General features: G+C 39.6%; 3 protein-coding genes across 9 annotated transcripts; 2 read left to right on the top strand and 1 right to left on the bottom strand.

The window, feature by feature from the left end:
* Positions 1-4,711: 4,711 nt before the first annotated feature.
* On the top strand, positions 4,712-7,008 carry LOC130729016 (uncharacterized). The gene is made up of 4 exons (XM_057580627.1): positions 4,712-5,386; positions 5,742-6,023; positions 6,119-6,241; positions 6,541-7,008. Exons 1-4 carry the CDS (start codon positions 5,045-5,047, stop codon positions 6,682-6,684), a joined length of 891 nt encoding a protein of 296 aa, XP_057436610.1. The 5' UTR covers positions 4,712-5,044; the 3' UTR covers positions 6,685-7,008.
* A 1,459-nt stretch (positions 7,009-8,467) lies between these two features.
* LOC130729015 (uncharacterized) lies at positions 8,468-13,872 on the top strand. Of its 6 annotated transcripts, none has more exons than XR_009015849.1 (8): positions 8,468-9,071; positions 9,605-9,886; positions 9,968-10,090; positions 10,792-10,942; positions 11,527-11,628; positions 12,403-12,439; positions 12,563-12,710; positions 13,633-13,872. XR_009015849.1 is itself a non-coding variant. In XM_057580625.1 (8 exons), the coding sequence occupies exons 1-7, from the start codon at positions 8,559-8,561 to the stop codon at positions 12,679-12,681; spliced, it is 1,446 nt and encodes a 481-aa protein (XP_057436608.1). In that variant the 5' UTR covers positions 8,470-8,558; the 3' UTR covers positions 12,682-12,710; positions 13,580-13,872. The 6 variants fall into 6 exon arrangements, 3 of the variants coding, with proteins under 3 accessions (XP_057436608.1, XP_057436609.1, XP_057436607.1); XR_009015848.1 differs by having other exon boundaries at positions 11,404-11,628; positions 13,580-13,872; XR_009015847.1 differs by having other exon boundaries at positions 8,469-9,071; positions 11,404-11,628.
* A 921-nt stretch (positions 13,873-14,793) lies between these two features.
* Positions 14,794-22,427, bottom strand: LOC130729014 (clathrin interactor EPSIN 2-like). Of its 2 annotated transcripts, none has more exons than XM_057580622.1 (14): positions 22,246-22,427; positions 21,699-21,792; positions 21,517-21,568; positions 21,224-21,303; positions 21,065-21,143; positions 20,682-20,765; positions 20,403-20,548; positions 19,806-20,141; positions 18,706-18,747; positions 18,493-18,585; positions 18,216-18,421; positions 17,201-17,379; positions 15,715-16,804; positions 14,794-15,597 (listed from the first exon to the last, which is right to left on the bottom strand). In XM_057580622.1, exons 2-14 carry the CDS (start codon positions 21,731-21,733, stop codon positions 15,167-15,169), a joined length of 2,853 nt encoding a protein of 950 aa, XP_057436605.1. In that variant the 5' UTR covers positions 21,734-21,792; positions 22,246-22,427; the 3' UTR covers positions 14,794-15,166. The 2 variants fall into 2 exon arrangements, with proteins under 2 accessions (XP_057436605.1, XP_057436606.1); XM_057580623.1 differs by having other exon boundaries at positions 21,699-21,789.
* Positions 22,428-23,253: the final 826 nt, after the last annotated feature.

Raw genomic sequence — 23,253 nt, 5'->3', positions numbered from 1 at the left:
AACAAGTCCTAGTTAAAATTAATGCACGAAGTCGTTAGGCGTAATTCAATCATATGACGCGTGAAAAAATAGCGCAAGATATAAGGTCGGCGAATGAATAAGGTGGAAGGCGAGTGCTTGGACACTCAGATTATGAAATTCATTCTTAAATTTTTTAAGCAATAAGAAGGCGACGACCAAAAAATGTACGGCGAAAGCATTCCAACATGATTTACAAAATATCCGACGGCGATATAAAAAGCTATGGCGAGGGGTTGCTTAAACATAGATGAATGGCGGAAAAGTACACTACAAGGGGACAGTAAAGCTAAGTGATGTTAAAATTACATTATTCATTGTTTTCTTTCTCTTTCTCCTGTTCTTCTTCTTCCTCTTCTTCTTCAGTCGCTGTCCAGAGGTGTTGGTCAATCAGGGGGGGATCGTCGGGACCAACCAGTCCTTCAGCGGTTATCTCTTTCATTACTCCCATGGCGCTAAAGTCAAAGTTCGGGTACAAATGTTGGGCCTGATCTTTGGCGAGGTAGAAACCGCGCTCGCGGTTGTCAAGGGCGATGTCAGCGGCTTGTTCCCTCGCCTCAGTGGCTTTGGCTTTTTCCGCCGCCAGCTCGTCCTCGAGCACTTTGATTTTTGCCAGTTGGGAAGTAATCTCGGCATCTTTTATGGCGAGGGCCTCGGCATGAGCGTCGGTCGCTTTTTTGATTTCCTCGGACGTGGCTTGCATCGCCGCCTCCATGTCAGACCTCGCCAGGGCCAGGGACTCAGCAGACTTTTTCTCTTGCTCCGCCAGCGCCTTCTTCACTAACTCCAGCTCAGCGCGCAATGTTGCGAGCTCTGACTCCTTAGCAACCAGCGCTTCGCCGCTGGCGATCAGGTCCTTCTCAGCTTGCTCTTTTTCCTTTTTGCAAGCTTGAAGACTTGCATCAAGATCATCCGCTTCTTCCTTCATCAACGCCAGCTGATCCTCCAGTTCGCCGATTTTAATTCCCGCCGAGCCAATCAACTTGTCGGCTTGAACCTTGTCTTTCCCTGCCTGCGTCGCCAGTTTGTCGAAGCGTTTTTCCCAGGCGGCGGCGGCTTCTTGATGCTGAGCGCTCTCGGTCCTCAACCGCTCAGCTTCGACGGTGGCGGCGTTGAACTTTTCAAATGCATGAGCAAAGATGCACCCAGCGCGTAGGAGACAAGCAAGAGTTTCCTCCTTGGTTTCATTAATGCCCCGACTCAAAACTTCTTTCTCTATGACTTTGCGATTGAGGCCAGTAAGCAAGAATTCCGAAGGTTCAATGGCGTTGGGAAGCATGTTGTAGTAGCTAGAAGAGCCGCTCTCTTTACCAGGAGCCTGCTCGATCTGGGTAGCGGCGACATCAGAGGGTCCCTCTTCGCCGCGAGGTGGAGGAGACACGGGGCACCCATCATCTGTTGGAGGCGGGCTAGGAGGTGCGTCCTGGCGGGGAGGAGACTGGGGGGTTTCAGTTTCTTTTCCTTTCTCCCCGGCAGGAGCATCAGACGACGCGGCAGCTGTTGTGGCATTAATGGTGGCAGGCTCCTCAACAGCTGAGGGTTGGGAGATGTTGGCGGTTGTGTCGGCGGTTGGTGACTGATCAGCAGAGGTAGTTGCAGCACCGGTGGAGGCGGCTGTAGCACCTACAGTGGTGGACTTGGCGGCGGCTGCGGAGGCCACGTCCGCGGGAGCAGATTTGGAGGCCGGGACAGTGGTTGTCTCGGTAGCTGTGGCGGCGGAGGCTTTAGTAATACTTTTGCCTTTGGACGCAGCGGCAGTGATGGGCTGAACGCTAGGGTTTGAAGTGCCGGCGACGGAGGAGGCTTTGACCAATTTTCTCCTCTTAGGGGCTTTGGCGCCCTCACCTTGGTTCTCGGCACCGCCCCGTTTTTTCCCATCGCCCTCGGCGTTGAATTTTGGGAAAAAGCGAGCCATTCTCCTCTCGCGGGCCTTCAGGAGCTCGGCGTTCGTGAAGTTCATATCTTCTGCAACAATACAAAAGGATCAGTGACAACATAGGAAACGAGAAAGAAAATGTCGACAACAAAAGTAAGCTATGGACAACCTAAGTATTTGGGAGTTCTTGAGAGGTCAGCGCCCTCAAGGACTGTTGTGCAGTCGAGGATGGGAAGAGGGGCAAGGAGATTAAGAAAGGCTTTGTCGTTGGCGGACAAAGATTCCTCTGAAGGATCGGTGATCCCGTTGGGCTTCTCCGTCCAGTAAAGAGGGAAAAGGGCGGTCCCGTCCCTAAGGGTGAATGCCTCTGGGTAGGCGGGGTGAACCGCCACACGAAAGTACTTCCGCGCGAAGGAGGACTTCGCGTTACTTTTGTGGGGATGCAAGCACTTCCGGCCGGCCCGGGTCTTCAAGGAAATCCATCCTTTGTTTTTGATGGACTTGGGGTCAACATCGTAGAGGTAGAAGAAACTGGTGGGGGAGGGGGCGATGCCAACAGCGGCGCATAAGATTTCAAAGCACCGAATGAAGGCCCAGGCGTTGGGATGAAGTTGGCAGGGAGCCGCGTTGATGTCGCGGAGGACGGTTTGGACAAAGGGCGAGAAGGGAAGCCTGATTCCAAGCTCACTAAACATGTATTCGTACGCAAAGAAAAAGTGGGATCTCTTTACGTCGCCGTTTAGCTTATGAAGCCAGGGGCGATCCCCAGAACTGCAGATCCAGATCCGGAGTTTGGCGTTAAACTCATCGTCATTAGACAAACCACCCAGGGAGCTCACAAATTGCACAATGAGATCGCTATCCTGGAAAATGGAAGGTTGGTCTATAGCCTCGTGGGTGGGGGCATTTTGGACTGGAGGGGGCAGAGTGGCAAAGGTTTTCAATCGGTAAGAAGGGATCTCTGAGGCCTCTAAACGGAGGCCGCCGGCGGCGGTGGAGTCGGGGTCGCTTCCAGAGGTGGAAGAGGAGTGATTAGGGGAGGTAGGATTTGAAGCCATTTTTAGAAGGCAGCGAAGTGAAAGAAAGGAAAAGATGAGTATGTATATGATGCAAAGATAAAGGCAGTAGGACTCACCGGAGTAAGATGTGAAGAGTGGGTAGCGGAAGGGGTGATAAGCAACGGCTCCGGAACGGAAGCTGGCAGAGGGGGTTTGGTAAGCGATTAGGGAGGTGAAGAGAGGTTTCGGAAAGGGGTGTTTGTAGGGAAGGAGGGTTTTTATAGGGAAAGGGGAAGGGCCGGAAGAGTGACGCGTGTTGGACGCGTGGGGAAGGTTGGGAGTCATGATGGTTTTTTGGGGAAATGGGTCGCGTGTAATGGGGAGTTATTGCGCATGATGGGATGTAATGGGGAGTTACTGCGCACGATGGGACGGTTATGAAAAGTGAAGTGACGGTTCCGGAGAAAGAGGGAAATTGATGTAACTGACGCATCACGTGGGCGGTCACGTGGGGCAGTTGAAATTGATGTAACTGACGCATCACGTGGGCGGTCACGTGGGGCAGTTAGGAATTTGAAAGGTTTTTGAAATAAGGGAAAGCGCGAAAGGCCTCGCCACTAAAGAATCCAAACACCATCACCTGACAGGTGATACCAGCAACAAAGTTTAGTCGCTCGCCGGGAATACTGCCAGTCCATGGTGGGATAATCAGTACGTGACCAATGCCTGCCGCCTCGCCCGCCGGCGAGCGATCATATACCTGCTCCAGTTAATCGCCAGCACGGAGCGATCGCTCTCGCCGCTTGTGGACTTGCCGGCTCGGGTTGCTCGCCAAGTCAGTGGGCCAGGTGGCTAAAGATGTTAGTTTCCTTTTACATACGCCATGTTGGCGACGTAGTTTACCACACTTTTCTCAAGTCATGTTAACAGCTTAGATCCCAGTATACAATAGAACACATGTGAAGGCATTTAAAAGACACACTTAGCTCTCATACTTCGAGCCCGGTGTCTTGTGGACTAGTGGACTGGGCGAGCCCCTAGAGGGGCAACGCCCGGCATGTAGCCCGCCCCGAGGCAGGGCCCTGGCCTTAAATTGGGCCTTGATCTCGGAGGCCCAATTGGCCCAATAGGTAGTACTCAAGCTCTATAAATAGGAGGTAGTTACCAAATGTAAAAGACTTTTTGCTCATTTGATGTAATCATACATGAAATTCAGCATTCTCTCTCTCATCCTCATTCTCTCTCTAGCACAATTCTCCACTCTCTAGGTACTATACCTCTCTTCAATGTTCATTTCTAGAACAACATATTATTTAATAATTTGAATTTTTTAAAATATACATATAAACACTTTGAAATTTTGTCAACTTACAAAAATTTATCACTTATTACTTAAAATAAATTTATGTTCACACTCTAATTTCACTTATACACGAGGGATAAATGAATAAGTGAGATATATAATATATGATACGATAACAAAAGAAGATAAATAATGATATAAAGTGACGTTAAAGAAAATGCTATAAAGTGAGAGTGAAAATGAATAAAAGAGAAAATAAAGTGTGAATGAAATCAAAATATCCTATGCTAGAATTTTTTTCAAAATATATGTGGCTTAGAAAATTTTAAAATAAATTACAATAACTAGTACTTGATATATATCAAAACAATAACTAGTACATGGAAAGACACTACTTATACTCTATCCAGAATGTCTAATCTAATATTGGACCCTACTGCAGTAATTGACACCATGACTCTTTTAGTATTTCTATGCCTAAAGTGCACACACAATGAAGGAAAGAAAGAAAAGTAGAAAACCATTTCTTCTCATTTGTCATACTCATATGTGTCCTCTTGCTCTTACTCACCACCATCATCACATGGGTTTATGTTTTCTACTAGTACATGCTTGATGCTTTGATTCCCATAAGTTACTCGTGTTTTGCGGATGGCTTCGCTGAAAAAGTTAGCCCACCATAAAATATTATTTTCGACTTGAACATAATTATCTCGTACCAGCCGTGTGCTGGTGAGCGCGGAACTAAATTCACGTGAGCTTGTATTATTCACGTAGTCCAGTGAAAACTCACAGCACACCTCACTCCACTCCACTCCACTCCACTCCACCGGAAGCAGCAGCAGAAATATGGAGAAAGGAGCGAAGGCGCTTCGTCGACTTCTGCAATCCCCAGGGGTTCACCAGGGCCCTATTGCTTTCAACGCTCTCAGTGCCAAGCTCGTTGAATCCGCCGGATTCCCCTTCTGTTTCACCGGCGGTTTCGCCATCTCCGCCGCCAGATTGGCTTTGCCAGATGCCGGACTCATTTCCTACGGTGAAATGGTCGATCAGGGCCGCCTCGTCACCCAGGCCATCTCTGTCCCTGTCATCGGCGACGCCGATACCGGTTTCGGAAACTCGGTCAACGTCAAGAGAACAGTTAAGGGTTACATCGCTGCTGGCTTTGCCGGAATCATGCTCGAAGATCAGGTTTCTTTTCATTCATTGCTCAGTGGTGTTTGGTTTTCATTGCTAACATTAGAATCAGTAATAATTGTGAATAATCACTTTTCCATGGATATATAGAATACAGATTCTTGGGAAAATCGAATGAGAATTAATTTAGTATCAAAATCAATTTTGTGGAGAAGTTAGAGAGGGTTACTTATAATTGTGCATAATCATTTTTCCATGGATATATAGAATATAGATTCTTGAGATTCGAATGAGATAATTAATTTTAGTATCAAAATCAATTTTGTGGTGAAGTTAGAGGGGGTGATACTTAATTTTGAGTCAATCATAGATAAATTATTAATTGTAGCTATGGATTTGGATTTGGTAGATATCTCCAAAAGCATGTGGGCACACCCAAGGGAGGAAAGTGGTGTCTAGAGAAGAGGCGGTGATGCGGATCAAGGCAGCCATTGATGCCAGAACAGAGAGTGGCTCTGATATTGTCATTGTGGCACGATCCGATGCACGACAAGCTGTGTCTTTGGAGGAAGCTCTCATCAGGGCAAAGGCTTTTGCAGAAGCTGGAGCTGATGTTCTTTTCATTGATGCACTCGCCTCAATTGAAGAGATGAAAGCTTTCTGTCAAGTTGCTCCCCATGTTCCAAAATTGGTAAAAAAATATTCCAGTTTCACAATTTAGAGGCCACACTCTATCTTTGAAAAGAGGGAAAGGGAAATGGTATGTTAACTTGTACTCTTGTGCAGGCCAATATGCTTGAAGGAGGAGGTAAAACACCAATACTCAGCCCTCGTGAGCTTGACGAAATTGGCTACAAGCTTGTTGTTTATCCACTTTCTTTGCTGGGGGTTTCTATAAAAGCAATGCAGGTGAGTAACATGTCTATCCCCTTTATGTTCTCTTAGTACTGACTGCACTGATAAGTTCAGGTTTTAGATGAGACATGCTATTAGATGTTAATTCTTCAAACCTATTTCACTTTTTTCTGAAGTATCATTTAGTGCAAATTTGAAAGCCCTTTTACAATTGATTTTGGCTTCAGAATCAATTCTGGGGAGGTAACTTATGTGTTTCAGAATTGATTCTGATGAAAGAGAAGATGATCTAAACATGCTATTAGATTTGATTATTTATAGATAAGTGATATCTTCTATGACTGAATTTGTAGGATGCACTTGCTGCCATTAAGGATGGCGGTGTTCCTCCGCCTGAAAGCATGCCATCTTTTGAAGAAATTAAGGATATCGTAGGTTTCAATGCTTATTATGAAGAAGAGAAGCGTTATGCTACAAGCTCCGGTCAACAGATTTAATAGAGAGGAAGGAGAGATGAATCTTTAAAATTAATATCAACCCTTTTACCAAGGGGGGCATTGTTTGTTAACTGATAATGGCAATGGCTGGAGGCTAATTAGATTCATAAGCAATCATTTCCTACTTCTCTCTTCTTAACTATGTCTGTACTCTCTAGGATATGTTCAGCACTGAAGTATGAATATCAAGCTAAATATCTGATCAGTGAATTTCAGCTATCTTTTCATAAGTGAATTTCTCTGTTTAACTTCTAGGTGAAAATCAAAGACTGAAGAAAGTTCGTGCTGATAAATTGTAAATATACAATGTATTTCTTTCTTGCATTCTCGCAGCTATTATTCATTGTGGTTGCCTGTGTAGCATAAAAAGGGAGAGATCAAGTTGATACCAAGCGTTCTTCTAAATTGATTAAAGATTTTGTGACACCCTTTATTTCATTGTTCACATTATATGTATAATGGGGTTGGAGGTGAGTAATATAATTTGCACATAAGATGAGAAAAGAATAAGGTAAATGAAAGAGATATTAAATAGAAGCAAAAGTTTGAAAAACACACAGCTCATTCTAAATTCACTTGGATTCTTAGTTCCTGCTAGGCTGCAATCTGAGAAGTGCTCATTTCCATTATATTCATTGAGATATTTATGTTCACACGTCTTAGAACCTTGGATGGGTGATTTTTTTAAGTAAATTTCAAGATGTTTTTTAAGATTTGGAAATTTGTACTCAACTTTTCAGTCATTATGTTGCTAATTATGTGATTTTTTTAAGAGAGAGAATTTAATAAGAAAACAATCTCAAAATATAATTATTGAAATTTAGCAATAATATGCCAACAAACATTTTGCCATCTTTATACTTTTCCTCTTTTTAATTTCTTAATGTTAATTATAGAGGGGTAAAATAATGAAATATGAATTGATATCCGGGCTTGGGCTATTTCTTGATGAGCTTGTAGCTTTGTGCTGCTTAGGGCAACATTTGAGTGTAGAGGACTTCGAATACTTGTCATTTCGCTTGGTGACTCCTTCTGTCAATATCCATTATGCTTAGTAAATCTTTCGGTTTTACTGTGACGTAGGTCTGTTGCTTCACTTGCTTGTGGGGGCTTAAGGATCACCTAAGGGTGATTTCTTGTGGGCTACTATGTGAAAATGGGTACCTGTCCGATTCTCCAAGCAGAGCTTCATGCCCGAGGCGTTTCCAAAGTTTTGATTGAAAGTGATTTTGAGATTGCTATTTACCTTTTGAATATAAGGTGCAAGGTGTCCCACACTTATTTTCCTTTGGAGAAAGAGTTAAGAGTTCTTTTCTCTGATTGGGAAAAATTGTAGCCTCCACCGAAAACACATTATTAGGGAAGTCAACTCAATTGTGGATGCATTTGCGAAGAACGATTTGAGTTTATTAAGTTCTTCTAAGATTTTTGAGACTCTTCCCCCTTTTACGTAGTTCCCTTTATGTTTGATTTCTCTAATACTAAGTAATTAAGGTCTTACTTCCTTTTGAGACTTTAAGACCGTTTGTTCACACAAAAAAAACTGAAGTCCTTTCTTCTTATTTTCATCTTGTGACGAGGAAAAATGTCACTCTAATGATAATGTATTGTGCCGGTATTCTCTCTAATGCAATTCTTTTATTTCATTATCTTCACAATCAATTAAATTAGATTTTATCGAATTGAAAATGGTTACAAAATTTGGGCCAAATATTAATTTCAACATAAATTCATTTATTTATATAGTCATCTTTTTTAACATAAATCCCAAATGGAGGAGTGGATTTAGGACTTAGATTGCATTGGAACTAACTAACTAGCCACAGACTCAGAGAAAAGAAAAAAGGGAGAGTGGAAAAGAAAAGAAAACAAGCATGAAGAGTTCAGTAGTGTATGGTGGATCACCTCGTGTTCCAGTTCCTCATTCTTCCCTCCAATTCCAATCTCGCTCTTCACTTTCCCTGTTTCTGATTCCAACACTCAGAACCAGAAATCCCAAATCACTAGCCATTTCCTGCTCCTTCTCCGCCAACGACGCTCCTCCTCATCTTCCTCCGGTGAAGCTGCTCCGGCGAATCATCGACTCCCCGGGGGTTCACCAAGGCCCTGCCTGCTTCGACGCCCTCAGTGCGAAGCTCGTTCAGGATGCTGGCTTCCGATTCTGCTTCACCAGTGGCTTCTCAATCTCAGCCGTACGCTTGGGCTTGCCAGACACCGGTTTCTTATCCTACGGCGAAATGGTCGATCAGGGACACCTCATCACGCAAGCTGTTTCCATTCCCGTCATCGGAGACGCCGATAACGGCTACGGAAACGCCATGAACGTCAAGCGAACCGTCAAGGGTTTCATCGCCGCTGGTTTTGCCGGAATCATTCTCGAAGATCAGGTTTCATTTCGATCATTTCGTGCATAAAAATAGGTGGAAATGAGGTGTATAAAAAATGAGGTGTGAACATATCATCGTTGTTTTGCATGCAAACTCTAAAGTGAAGAATTCATATATCTCAGGGTACTAATAGAAAAGTAGAATTTGCCATGTTGAGTTCAATGGATTAGAGAAGCAACATTTTACCATGTTGAGCTCAATGTTGATCGATATATTGAGTTCAACGGAAATCCAAACACGCATTACATTTAATTTTGTTAAGTATGGCTCATAGGTAGTGTCAAAGTGGGCAATGGGTCGTGGTCGCGTGGATCATTAGTATCCCTATATATGCTTGTAACACTGAAACCCTAATTTATTGTATTCATAACGAATCAATAAACGAAACTATAGCTGCTCTATTGTCGCAGATGTAGGCAATTTGGCCGAACTGCGTGACCAAAGCTTTTGTGTGTTTCTCTCTACTCTGTTCTGTATTCGTGCTGTTGTTCTAACAAATTTACATGTGATTGTTATGGATTATGATTTGATAGGTGTCTCCGAAAGCGTGTGGACACACACAAGGGAGGAAAGTGGTGTCAAGAGAAGAGGCGGTGATGCGGATCAAAGCTGCTGTTGATGCTAGAAGAGAGAGTGGCTCTGATATTGTCATTGTGGCACGAACAGATGCTCGGCAAGCTTTGTCGTTGGATGAGGCACTTGCCAGGTCAAGGGCTTTTGCAGATGCTGGAGCTGATGTTCTTTTCATTGATGCACTCGCTTCGAGACAAGAGATGGAAGCTTTTTGTCAAGTTTCTCCCCTTGTTCCCAAAATGGTGTGTTCTTGTTAAGTTGTAGAAAAGAAGAAGGAAGAGAAATAGTTTGTTGTCCTTAACTTGTGTGCTTGTGTTGTGTAGGCCAATATGCTTGAAGGAGGGGGCAAGACACCGATACTTAATCCTCTTGAGCTTGAAGAAATTGGTTATAAACTCGTTGCGTATCCACTTTCCTTGATTGGGGTTTCTATACGAGCAATGCAGGTGACTTGCTGTCTCCCCTTTTCTTTTCAACCTCGATATTGATTATTATGTGTGCTGATAAGTTGGTGATTGAGATAAGACATGGTAGGAGGAGGAGAAACTTATATGTGTAGTGCTTGCATGTGAATTGCTGTTACATGTTGTGACCCAAACTTGAGTCAAGATCAGCACTTAGAAACTGCTATAAAATCCCTAAATTTATTTTCAGATCTCCAAAATAAACCTTCTCAAAATGAGACTGTGCTGAAAACAATAATTCCTGCAAGTTTCGCACAGTATTCAGAACCGTAAAATATAGCCAGAATGCCACGGGAGGAAAGGGTTGGGTGAGGCTTTGAAGTTTCATAAAATATTCAAAAGGATAGTTTGAGTTGAAAGAAAAGGAAGCAATAAAAAATGTTAAAGAAAAAGGAAGCAACACAAGACTGGAGAAAAATAAGAACAGAGGAAATGGAATATGATCATGGGAGGATGGCTTTAAAATCATGTGTTTGCACAATTTAGGAAAGATATTTTCCCCTATTTATGAACCATTGCATCTCATTACAGGAGTTGTACCTTATTAATTCATTTATGACAAGCTAAAGGGTTGGGTTGGACTCATTTGTCTTACAAATTTTACCCTTTTCTGATATTTATTCTGAAGTATCATTTGGATTTTATTATTTACAGATAAATAATATCTATGGCTGCATTTGTAGGATTCACTCACTGCCATTAAAGGAGGCCGCATTCCTCCCCCAGGAAGCATGCCTTCTTTTGAAGAAATTAAGGATATCTTAGGTTTCAACACTTATTATGAAGAAGAAAAGCATTATGCTACAAGTACCAATCAGCAGCTTTCAAATAGAGGTTGGAGAGACAATTCTTAACACAAAAATTAGTAATAACAACCCTTTTATGATGGGGTTCTCTAGTGTTATGGCAGCAGCAGGCTTCTCAGCGTCAATTGGAATCTATGCCTACTTTCATCTTTTTGGCAGCTGTCAATTCATAACTCTTATAACAAATTATTGCTTAAAAGTTAAATTTTGAACTTTACTTCCATATACGTGTTTGGCCAGGGGGTGGTCAACTATTTTTATATTATTGTTATTAACAAATAAAAGGAGTCTAATTAATCATAGATACTTATGAGAAAAGTAGACAGTTATCTTTTCATAAGTGAATTTCTCTGTTTAACCTCTTTGGGAAAATCGAAGACAGAAGAAAAAGTCTCATGCTAATGTTCACATTGTAAACACACTCACAAGATACCCTTATATATTGTCCATTCCATTCTTGCGTTCTCATAGTAATTAGTTATTTGTCAGAGAGCAGTAGCCTATACAGTATACAACAGAGAGATCAAGTTGATACAGAGCAGACAAGTCAAAGTGTCAAAGATCCCATTGTAGAAGTTATAACACCTGATGTGTACAATAAATATGGTGCAGATAGTTCAAGGGACCCTTTTTCTGGAATCTGGTCTCGGACTCTCAGAATAAAAATAACCGGCAGAGATGGATACGAGAAACTTGATCTCAGGATTCCTGTAAGTAAGTAGACTGTCCATTTGCATTAAAAAGAACTAGTTAAGGATGCATCCTACTGATTTCCACTCATGGCACTGATGTTTTTATCCTATAACAATCATCTAGTTGCTGCAGCTTATCTTTATCTCTTGAAGTCCAAAACATTGTTTATTCCAATTACATGATTTCTTTTGATTCTTGCATAATTTCTTGCATATGTCAAAAATCCATGTCCTTTGATATTTCTGACTTCATTTGCTTATCTCTTTACTCTCCTATGCATTCAATGTGGCATACAGTGATGTTACTGTTTTCTGCTGCCATAATTAAGTCTCCAAGTATAAATCAAGCCACGGGCAGCAGATTTATCAGATATGTTGCATTGATGTTAATCAGAGTGATTCATTTGGAATCCTGATAGTGGTGTGAGTGGCATAATTGGAATCTGAATTTACCCCATTTCTTATGCAACCTCACCCTGCTCTTCTACCTTGCCATTGTTTGGGGTAAAAAAATAAAACGAGTAAAAGAAAGAAATATAATAGCCACGGTGTTTGTTTTCTGAATCTGCAACCTTGTTGTTCATTACAGTATACTACTGAGGCTTTCTCCCATGTTGGGGTTATGCATATTTTGTACATGGTAACCCCTCCATGGTCAATCAGTTATTCATCTTTAAATTATATGTACGTTAAAGTTTGGCATGAACACTTGTTGAGTATTGCTCAATGTAAGATTTGCTTTCCTTTTTCGGTTTTTCCTATTCTCATAATACATTTTCTTTGCCTATATACACAGGCTGGATTTCTGGACGGAGTCACAAACATGGTTCCTGGTACTATTACTATTTAGAACTTCTTATATAATATATAAACAGATGCCTGTTCCAAATTTGTGATTCAAATTGAAAGATTTTCTTTTCACAATTTCTCTCGTTAATTTTTTGACCAATCTACAGCTTTGGGTGGGGTAAACCTTAAACAACTTTTGGATGATGCGGCAGAGGAAGTCGGGGGAAAACAGTTGTTAGATTTTAATGACAGAATGGGTGACAGGATTCAAGTATTTCTGGAGTGATTCAACGGTGCCTCAGCTAATGTTCAATGGTAATTTGTTCTGGACTAAGTGAACTCTTGTTTGAAAGATTGGAGAATAAGATATCCTATTAAAAAATTGCAACGATAGTACTCTTAAATGTATCTGTAAGGCAAATCCTTTTAAAAAGACTATGAGCATCAACATAAGTATAAGCTAAATGCCTCACCCTATCCCAAGAAACTCAGAGAGCTCTCCTTAATGACACGAGAATTCTCACTCCGACCATATGCACCAAAGATTAGCTACAGCACATTTCCACAAATTTTGGCTTCTTACGGCTACCAAAACTAGCAAAACTGATCATCAAAATTTTAGCTTAATTAATTTGATTTTATTCATGACTCGCCCACTTTATCATGGTCCAGATTCTTTTTTTTTTTTCAATGTCTTGTTTGGTTCAGGGGGTTGTTGTGGCGGCTCCTAGGACATATTGTGTTATATTCTGTTGTTGATCACGATTAGTGAGTTTAGATATTTTGGCAGCCCTTATGAGTGGTAATTACAGTTTTACATAATCAACTTTATGCTCTTTCCTTTGGTGGAATACATGATCAATTACTGTGCAAAAGAACATGTCATGCCTTTTTTTACTAGTAAGCGTTTTGAAAACTATTATGCATGTCAAATAGATCATCTTTTCCACTTTATTGTTTCTGATATTTATTGATACAGTGGAATGTTTATTTTGGTCATAAAATGATGCAGCAGATCTGGAAATTTATTTTGAGACCATATTCAAATACAAGTTTGGAATAAGTTGGCTTGTGTAAACTTTTGGACAAACATTAACTATTTTAAACTATAACCAATTATAAATTTGAGAGCATCCATGGCCAGTAAAGATTAGATGATGGCACTAACAATAATATGATGCCAGGAACATTTGGATGAGTAAACTGTCTCTTACATTCGTTGATGATGCTGTTCCAGGGTTGATGGGTCATATTGATGAAGGTGATAGGTGAGAAAGCTAAGGGTTAAAACCTGATCAAGGCACAAAAGCATGGTTGGCGGAAGGGCTGAAGCAGGGCGTGTTTTATTTTGCTAATGTCATTGGAAATGGAAACTAGTCGTGATTTGTTCTATGAATACTTTAAAAAGAGACAGTTAAGTCACAACTACATTCATAAATGATAAATGGGAATTTATTACCAAAAATATTTAATATCAGCGGTAGTTTTGCCTCTTTTCCTCTCTACACGTTTTTATATTATCTTCATTCAGGTAGGCGGAAAAATCTCCCATTCTATATCCTTGCTTGCAGAGCCAATTCTTGCGGCAATGTTTTGCCATACCTTTCTCTATTGTTGTAGCTCCATTGAATTTATCTATTATTACTATTAGTATTATTAATTTGATGGTGCTATGCTATGTACTACTTGAGCCTAAGGCTTAGGATGGGAGGATCTAAAGAATATGGACGGAGAAAGGAAAGATGTTCCACTTCTATGAGCGTTAACTTTCTACTAACATCAACATGCATAAAGATGTAAATTTTTTTTAAAGAGCAAACTTTTTGTTTTGAACCAATAGTTTTGCAGTTACATGGACCACTCTTGCTTGAGTTACTTTTATGCAACTTTATTAGTTCATATTTTTTTTAAAAGGCAACTTTTTTGAGTTCAATAAAATGTCAAATATTGAATTTCGAGTATACATAATTGTATATGATGACATTCCAAATACAATTACAAATTTGGTGCTTAACTAATTTTGAAGAGGCAAATAAAGTCAACTTTTGAAAAAGGAGGCGTGGATACAAGATTCTAGTGCCACACCAAAAGCATGGTATCATATTCGTCCCCAAAAGTCCAGTGTCCACCACCATACGCATGATACCAGCACCGTCCACCTAAAGTAATAAGAATCTGATAAACTTTTAAGAAAAAATGTGATGAGTGTACCACACTAGAAGCATGTATGATCCTCCTCACTTCATGTGTGATTTGATGTTATCTTTTCATCATGCTTGGTTTATGTTGAGTCAATCATGATTATATTTGAGTATCTGATATATAAAATTAATGTCAGCAACAAATCAAGAACTCGAGATAAACCAATGAATTGCAATCCTTAAATTTGAGGCTAGTGTTAAAAGTACAATGGAAAAAAGAATATATTAATATCAAACCACTTGTTGGTGTTCAAAAAATGAGGAACAAGAAAGCAATAACCTGAGTAAGGTTATTCTATCCCATAACAAGTACACAACACTGATGCTCAAAAGCACCTATAAAAGGGTGACCCAAAAAAGAATGGTAATAGCATATTTATAACAAATAAACATACATCACACTGGGTCACTTTACAGTAAGTTGCAACTTCAATGATACACCACTATAAGTCCAACTGTTGTCTATGTGGACTACTAGTTGGCACTAGTATTGAAATGGCTTCTCTCTCAATTTGTAGCAAAACAATCAACAATACTTCACCTTGCTAGCTCTAAGAATGATGTTCAATCTCATCGATAGCCGCCATATGGCTGTTGAGCATAACCGCCCGGACCAGTCATGGAGTTATAGTTACCTGGCATGTTGGCCCCAGGTGGCATTCCAGCAGGGGGTTGTTGCACCTGGTATCCTTGCCCCATACCCATACCCCCCATTCCCATACCCATGCCCATGGATGGATTCATGCCTCCATAGCCTCCCATACCCATACCAACACCAGGAGCGTTGCCCATGCCCATACCCATGCCAGAACCCATCATAGCGTTTGGATTTGGTCTTAGGGCACCCGCACCGGCCCGACCAATGCCTGAACCTGATCCCATAGCTTTACCCATAGTTATAGTTGATGTTACAGGTGCGGTAGGTTGTTTCTCCATTCTCTTCTCCTTCCTGTTAATTGATTCAAAGTCAATCCCAATATCTGACAAGGGATTTATTTTAGCTGCACGTAAAAAGCATAGAAGTTAGTGTTTATCCAGATAAGATCAATAATCTAGCTGAAAGTAAGCATAAGAAAACTGATGTCACAAACAACAGGGTTTGAGGTGTGAGCACTCACGTCCAGATATATTCAAATTAACAAGTCCTCTGCTTAGTGTATCAGCCCAAACTGTTGATTTTGTCTCAAATTTATCCTTGGGTGGTTGGGAAACTAGTGCATTCGATCCCATCGAAACAGCATACTGTGAAGCATTAGAAGTAGGTTGTTGATGGGTAATTTGTGAGCTAAAGGGAGCTGCATTCCCTTGTCCAATGAAGTTCTGGCTGTTAAACTGTGATGCTTGACCATGAGGGAAGTTTGTGTTCTGTGCCAGCTGTCCTGTTGGAGCTTGGGGAGCCATGTGTGAATGAAAAGCTGCTGGAGATCCTTGTGGCAAGAAGTTCCCACTGTTCATAGGCCCATTATATCCATTTTGGGATTGAGAAGACATGTTTGGAGCTCCTGGAATAAGAGATCTCTCCTGGGATTGCAATCCATTGTAGACATGAGAACTAGATTGTGCAGATTGACCAAAAGGTTGCTGCATAGGTTGGCCAGTAGGCGATGAAAATGAGTTCAAACCAGGTTGACCGGCATGAGAAGAAAAGGGTTGTTGAGCATATTGGCTGGTCGGAGCTGAAAAGGAAGACTGCGCTTGTAGCGGTTGGCCATTATGAGCTGAGAAGGCTGGCTGGGAATGTTGACCAGGGGGAGCTGAAAAGGTTTGTGCAGGTTGATTGGTTGCTCCTGAGAAACCTTGGTGAGGGAGTTGGCCAGTTGGTTCAGAAAAAGGTTGTCGTGCCATTTGGCCTGATGGAGCTGAAAAGGAAGGTGAAGTTTGGGCAAAAGCAGGAGGTGAAAAGTTCTGCTGTGAAGCTGTCTCAGGTAATGGTGCAGGAGGAAGAATGTCAGCCAGAATATCAGTTTCCTGCTGTTGAGATGACAAAAACTGGGAGTTTGAAGAGAAAGGTTGAGGATCACTGGTAGCAGGTGCGGAGTATGGTACAACAGAAAATGAGTCCCCAAACCCGAAGTCAGGGACCGTTTCTGCGTTATAACCATTTGATTGGGAGGGTTCAATGCTCTGATAAGGCTGGGGTTGAGATGGAGCAGTTTCAGTGGAAGTAACAGCCTTGAATGGCGAATCGCCAAATGGATCTTCAAAAGACTGCCAAAAGTGGAACAAACAAACATATCATGTTAATAAACTTAACAAACAAAGGGACTATGCAGATGTATCTAAAAAACTATTCCCAAGCTAAGTTCTGAACTAGATATTTCCTTTCTAGAAATAGAAAACCAAGTTTCAGAAATCTAGCCATTTTGGTCCACAAACAAGGTTAATATTGAACAATATTGTACAATTACGCATACTAAATCACACATACTTGTTAAAAACACGCATATTAAATAAAAAAGGACAGTAACTCTCTTGCCTACTTGTTACATTACATTAGTAAATCAAAAAGGACAGAAAGAAGGCCTAAAAGGCAAGAACTAGAAGAATACCAAGTCAAACATAGGACATTCACTAAAAAAGTAGAAATAATCAAACAATTCTTACTTGATTGAAATTACTGGACCCGGAAGACGGTGCAGCGAAGGAAGCTGTTGAACCAGTGTTTGCCTCAGTTGCTGCAGTTGCTGATGTAGCTGGAACAAGAGACAATGCATTTGAAGAGAATGAGTCTGACAGGGAACCAAGAAAGTCCACTTCAACATTATTAGAGGTTGTTGAGGCAGCTGAAAGATTCACGAGAACAGAGCTTAGTAAATGTTACTTGCCAAGAAACAAGCATCACAACATTGACACAACCTCTTCAAACACCATTAATATCAACCTTAAATCAGAAATGATTGGCAATAATAATGACAATAAGAGTTTCATGCCATTAGTTTCACAATTACTTCAGACCAAAGTTAGGTATGACTCAAATGTTTTGTCTTGACTAGAAACAATGCTGTAGTTCTCTGTAACATATTCTCTGTAACATATTACTCAAAATACATATTAATGAAAGAATTGTCATTATGAGCAACAATAGCTAGTGACCAACTTTTCCAACTATAGGATTCAGGGAAATTCTTTTAGATGGATCTCAGGATTCAGTTTCTAATGTCCTTAAAATTTATGCATAATGGTGGCCACATACCACTCTGGAGTCTGCATGACACTAAATTGTCTCATGATAAAAATCTAAGCCCGTAGTGTTGAGGACCAGAAAACAACATTGTTACAACTTGAGAGTACAAAAAGGTATAAACTCAGAAACACTCAAGGGGTGATTAAAAGAACAGTACATTACTAATGCAGGGGCATGCATAGTGAATTACAAAAGAACTATACGCTGAACTTCCAACCAATAATTGGAATAGAAAACGACCCCCCCCCCCCAACTCCCCTAATAAAAAATATGCTGAATAGTAATTTGACATGTGAATAAAAGTAAATATTAAAAAAAATTCAAATTCAAAAATGTATAAGAATTCTTCAAAATATGAAACATAGAGGAAAGGTTACAAACATACTGAAGAACAGGTGACCAATATAACATGATACAAAAAATAACTTTACCCACCTGATGCAGGACCACGAGGGTCAAAAAAGTCATCAGTGGCCCCAATTTCCTGGGTTCCTGATGCAGCAGTACTGGAAGCAGCAGTTGCTTCGGTTGGATAATTGTTGACAGGAGAGGACCCTGTAGGAGGAGAGGATTGGCTAGGATTTTCACTTGCATGGGGAGACGAGCCACTTGGAGCAGATGGTGCTGAAGTTTCTACACCCCTGCAATCAAGATAATATTAGAAACATATTCTGTTGTGGACAACGGTTGTCTCAAGCATAAAAGTTTATACCTTTCACCCTGCACAGGGCTCTGAGATTCACCAACAGCTTCTTCATAACTAGGAGGAGCACCCATATTTTGCTCAGAAAGTTTCCGCTCAAGCCTGCCCATTTGCATTGCACATTATCAATCTTAAAAGTGTTAGGCAGCAATATGCAACATGAGAGAGAGAAGCATCTGCATTGCTATTAGAAATTCTCTAGAATCTCCATGAGAAATTTACCTTGCTTCTAGAGATTGGTCGTCAGCTTTAGCATTGCTACCTCTGACAATTGCATAAAAAGATCAAGTTAGAAGCATGAATATTTGTCATCAGAGAAATAACATCACATATATGTTCAAACAAACTTCATTTCTGCTACTGAAAGATATAAATCCATAATACTCACGTCCTTTAGACCAGTAACTGAGCCCCAGGTAAAGGTTTAATTTACAACACTTTTTTTACAATTTGAGAATAAGAATGATTTACCAAAAGCCACATTCCTATTTTGACAATTTAATGAGGACAAATGACGATCAATCTTGCAGGATGCCACTCTCAATAGGCAAAGATGTAAAACTTTATTGACCCTTCTATAAATTCTTAAGCAAAAGAGTTCATTTAGCATTTTAAAACAACATGCCCTTGTTTCAACACCATGTAAAGCCTCTATTCCCTCTGTATACCATTTATTTGTAACTTACCCGTTTTTATAGATAAATTATTGGAAATTCTTTAAGTAAGCTTCTTATTTTCTCATATGACGTATAAACATCTAAAATTTCAAATATATGCAAAAAGAAATCTTATGAAGGTCAGTCTTAATTGAGAATTAGAATTTACAGCTAAACAGAATATTCCTTAATGTTTTTAAAGTCCAAAGAAACAAATTTAAACAGGATGGAAGAAGTAAACGTTCAATTTATACTCCATTTTAAACTAATTTAGAACAAAGATCAAAATCACATTAGGTGCTAAATGATCTGGGTTCTCCAATTCAACTGTCAAAACAAACTTGAAGCAATAGCATAAAATAAATTCACGACAAGAATGCCTGATGCCAGAGTTAAACAAACTTCTACGACTCTAGCTATCAAACAAAGGGGATGTTTGATGCTTCTGTATGCCCCAGCATAATAGAGAAGCTCAAATGTTTTATTTTCAAGATCAATGTAGATAGATTCTTGAGGTAATGTGTATCACAATTATTTTTTAAAGGACTTTCAGTTGAGCAGAGACTTGGGCATATAAATAGCCCACACTCTCACTAGCCCAATTTTTAAAAGAAATAATCTCTTGAGATTATTTGGATAAAAGAATAATTTATCATAGGCTCATACCGAGATGAGTGCTGGCCATCATCCTCATAACTACGGTCTCTATCAGAGCTCCTGCTTCGGGTATCATATTGGTAATCAACACTTCGACTTCTTCCCCTGGAGTCATCATCTCTGTAACCATCCCTGCCATAACGTTCCTCATAATCTCTTCCATAACGATCTCCATCCCGACTATTTCGATCATCATCTCTAGATCCCCATTCTCTTTCTCTTCCATAGCCATTTCTATCTTCCTCCCTGTTTCCATAACGATCATCCTCGTATCTCTCACCATAGGCTCCACTGCTTGAATGTGAACCAGGTCTATACATCCCACCAGGGGCATTGTTACGAAACCTGGTGAATCATATAAGACAGTTAATATGGCCTTGAGATTGAGAAACTCATGTACATAAAAAACACAGATCTTGAATATTCTACACTGATATTTTAGAGTTATAATCTGAGAACCCAAAATATGCATAGATTACAGATCCTTTAAAACTAAGGGAGATTAAAATATCTACTTATACGATGTCTAGTGCTTGATATATAATTTATATAGCAACATCGAAATAACAAAGTAAAAAAAATGAACACATTTAATGAGAGACTCACTTGTCCCTGTTAGATGCAGCCTTCTGTCTAGCCTCTATGATTCTTTCTTTATCATTCACAAGGACGACAAGACTCTGAGATTTCTTCCTGACATTGTTTCCTTGATCTCGTCCACTGGAGTCAATATATTGAAAATCGGACAATGTCTGTTCATATGACAATTACAATCTTATCAGGTTGCATTATTCAGGTAATTTCATCAAAAACAAAGACCTAAAAGGCAATCAAGTCAACTAACATCATATCATATTTAAGTAAAATTAACAAAATGGAAATTACCGATATTTGATAAGCATGTTCTCTGATTTCATCTATGACTCGTTCAGAACCATGAGCCACCAAGTACTCTAGTACCGTCAAAGCCTGATATTGAACAATAAGCAATTAATATAGAAACATAAACAAAATAACTACTATTTACTAAATCAAGATTGACAGTAAATGCAGAAGACAGACAAGAAAGAGTTCTTATAGTGCAAGAACCCATCGTTATTTCAAAGGATATAAACAAAAGTAATGAATTTCATAAATGGTGAACTTTCAGAGTTGCATTGAACTGTTGATGGGAATGGATAATACATCACACTCTGACAATAAAAAGTAAATATTAGCAGCACCAGGGAGTAACTGCAACTAATAACAGAAAATATTTCGATGGATACCTTGTAGACATGCCGCCAATTCTTGCCAGTGTCATTAATTCGTTTCCAGATTACTGCCATAATCATCTGGTATTCATAACTGCAAGGGCGCTAACAGATTAGCTTTTTTGTAAAGAAATACACAATTTATCTAGCATAAAATCAGGAGTCCCAGCTTACGGGTTTCTGGTTGCCTGAGCAATATCAGCAAGAAGTGATCCATGAGGACCCCAAGGTTCATTGCTGGTAGCATCAAGAACCTGGAATAGGGGAGAGAAAACAACAAATCTAATTTAGATAATGCAAAATAAGATGGCAATGCACAAAACTAAGGATAGCCAACATCTTTTTTCTCGACGTAGCATCATTAGGAAATAAAGTCAGGTTTCACACAGATCATTACACCAATTATACTTCTCTTATTGGCACAGCATAGTTTTCACAGCGAACATTCAAAAGAAGAAAAACATTACCTTCTGTTCAATCCCAGGGACTTTCAGCACTTTCTTATTCACTTCTCTCTTACTGCAAAAAATGCAAAGTAATACATTTAGGAAATACCGAAATAGTAACATTGAACAAACACCCAATGAAGCAATTATATACATGACGCATTCGAACAATAAGTCAATCAATAATAAACATTTATACTTACAGGTCCCGAACAGTTTGACCGATAACCTTCTTCATTGTAGCTGGTCTTCAGTACAAGGTAAGAGCCAGCAGTAATAAGAAAATATCAATGTCTGCTGCACATAATGTTACCACAGAAATGATCATCAATCAAACATGTATACAAGTGCAAATCAAGCACTCAGTTTGAATAAACATGCTAGAAAAAGCTCAAATAGAATTAAGTGCATAATTGAATCATATAAAATCATATAGAAAAGCTAACATCACACAAATAAATCCAACAAGAATTTTCCAAGATCAAACATTGAAATGAACAGAGCATATTATATATCACATCTGATAATTGAAATCACAACAAATTGAAGGTCGGTGGTGCCTCATTGAAATCAGAGGTAAACAGAGCTAAATCAAACCCCCAAAAGCTAATGATTCTAATTCTAATAAAACGATTCAACAAAAAACGAAACAAGAAATGAAAAAACAGAAAACAGGGATTAAAAGGAGAGCCAGAAAAAAGCAAGATCCAACGCATTGAAATGAAAGAAAACACAGATCTGAGATGAAACCTGATCTAAACGCAGGAAATTCGTCGTCGGCAGAAAGGGAAGAAGAAAGCAAAGATGATTGATGGATGAGCGATTGGCAACGAAAGAACGAACGCTAGAGAGAGATTGCAGTCGCAGAGACCTCTCTTTTGAGTTGTTGTTGTTGTTGGTGTTATGTAAATGTCAAAAATAACAACAATGAAATGGAAGAATCAATCAATAATCAATAATAATAATAATAATAATAATAATAATATGACGTTGTGAAAAGAAATTGAAAACACACACTCTCTCTCTCTCTCTCTCTCTAGAATTTCGGAGTTAATGTTAAATAGAAGGAAGCAAAAGGACGAGGAAGACAGCGCAGCTTACACGCACATAACAATAATCAATCAATAACCCCCTTCCTTTTTTGCTTTTTAATTATAAATTACTGTTTTTATTTTATTTCGATTTCGAGTGAATATTCAAACTGGTCTTTGACATAACAGTGTCGTACACCGAGTAAGTTCGTTAGTGAATTAATAAAGACGTTGCAGTTTCTCTGATTGTGTAAATTATCAATCAAATTGGTGTAACGTTAGTTAAGTTAATCACCGACATTTTACATAATTAAAGTTCGCATAATATTTATTTTCTAGAGATGAACTTTTGAAATTATAATATTTTTAGAGACATTTGACTATTTGCTCGTTTTATTTTATTGGTATTATCTGTCATTAATTAATAAAGTTTTAGTATAATTGGATCTTGTTTTGAAAAAGTTATGCGGTGGTGGTAATAATAATGATGTGAGTGTAGAGGAAGGTGGATGGTATGTGGATTTAAGTCCTTTTCTATGTTGACTGACAGAAATGTGCCAGCTTATATGGTTACTTATTTCTTGGTGGATTAAAATAAAAGAACAATGTGTGTGTGTGTTTACTGTTTATTTTAATATTTTGAGTAAAATACACTCACCCCCTCAAGATTTGCAAGAATGACACTTCACCCCATTCTTTTTTTAAATCTACACTCCACCCCATTTTT

This window comes from Lotus japonicus, chromosome 1, assembly GCF_012489685.1.
Source record: "Lotus japonicus ecotype B-129 chromosome 1, LjGifu_v1.2".
Taxonomy (NCBI): domain Eukaryota; kingdom Viridiplantae; phylum Streptophyta; class Magnoliopsida; order Fabales; family Fabaceae; genus Lotus; species Lotus japonicus.
The sequence above is the reverse complement of the archived record's forward strand: the minus strand, read 5'-3'. Positions and strand labels throughout refer to the sequence as shown.

What these genes read in the sequence shown, in the direction of transcription:
- LOC130729016 (XM_057580627.1), top strand. Translation starts at nt 5,045, where the DNA reads ATGGAGAAAGGAGCGAAGGCGCTTCGTCGACTTCTGCAATCCCCAGGG. An exon ending in GAATCATGCTCGAAGATCAG is followed by an intron (nt 5,387 to 5,741) that starts GTTTCTTTTCAT and finishes TGGATTTGGTAG; the next exon opens with ATATCTCCAAAAGCATGTGG. An exon ending in CTCCCCATGTTCCAAAATTG is followed by an intron (nt 6,024 to 6,118) that starts GTAAAAAAATAT and finishes ACTCTTGTGCAG; the next exon opens with GCCAATATGCTTGAAGGAGG.
- LOC130729014 (XM_057580622.1), bottom strand. Translation starts at nt 21,733, where the DNA reads ATGAAGAAGGTTATCGGTCAAACTGTTCGGGACCT. An exon ending in AACATGCTTATCAAATATCG is followed by an intron (nt 20,549 to 20,681) that starts GTAATTTCCATT and finishes TCATATGAACAG; the next exon opens with ACATTGTCCGATTTTCAATA. An exon ending in TAATTTGAATATATCTGGAC is followed by an intron (nt 15,598 to 15,714) that starts GTGAGTGCTCAC and finishes TTTTACGTGCAG; the next exon opens with CTAAAATAAATCCCTTGTCA.
- LOC130729015 (XM_057580625.1), top strand. Translation starts at nt 8,559, where the DNA reads ATGAAGAGTTCAGTAGTGTATGGTGGATCACCTCGTGTTCCAGTTCCT. An exon ending in GAATCATTCTCGAAGATCAG is followed by an intron (nt 9,072 to 9,604) that starts GTTTCATTTCGA and finishes ATGATTTGATAG; the next exon opens with GTGTCTCCGAAAGCGTGTGG. An exon ending in CTCCCCTTGTTCCCAAAATG is followed by an intron (nt 9,887 to 9,967) that starts GTGTGTTCTTGT and finishes TGTGTTGTGTAG; the next exon opens with GCCAATATGCTTGAAGGAGG.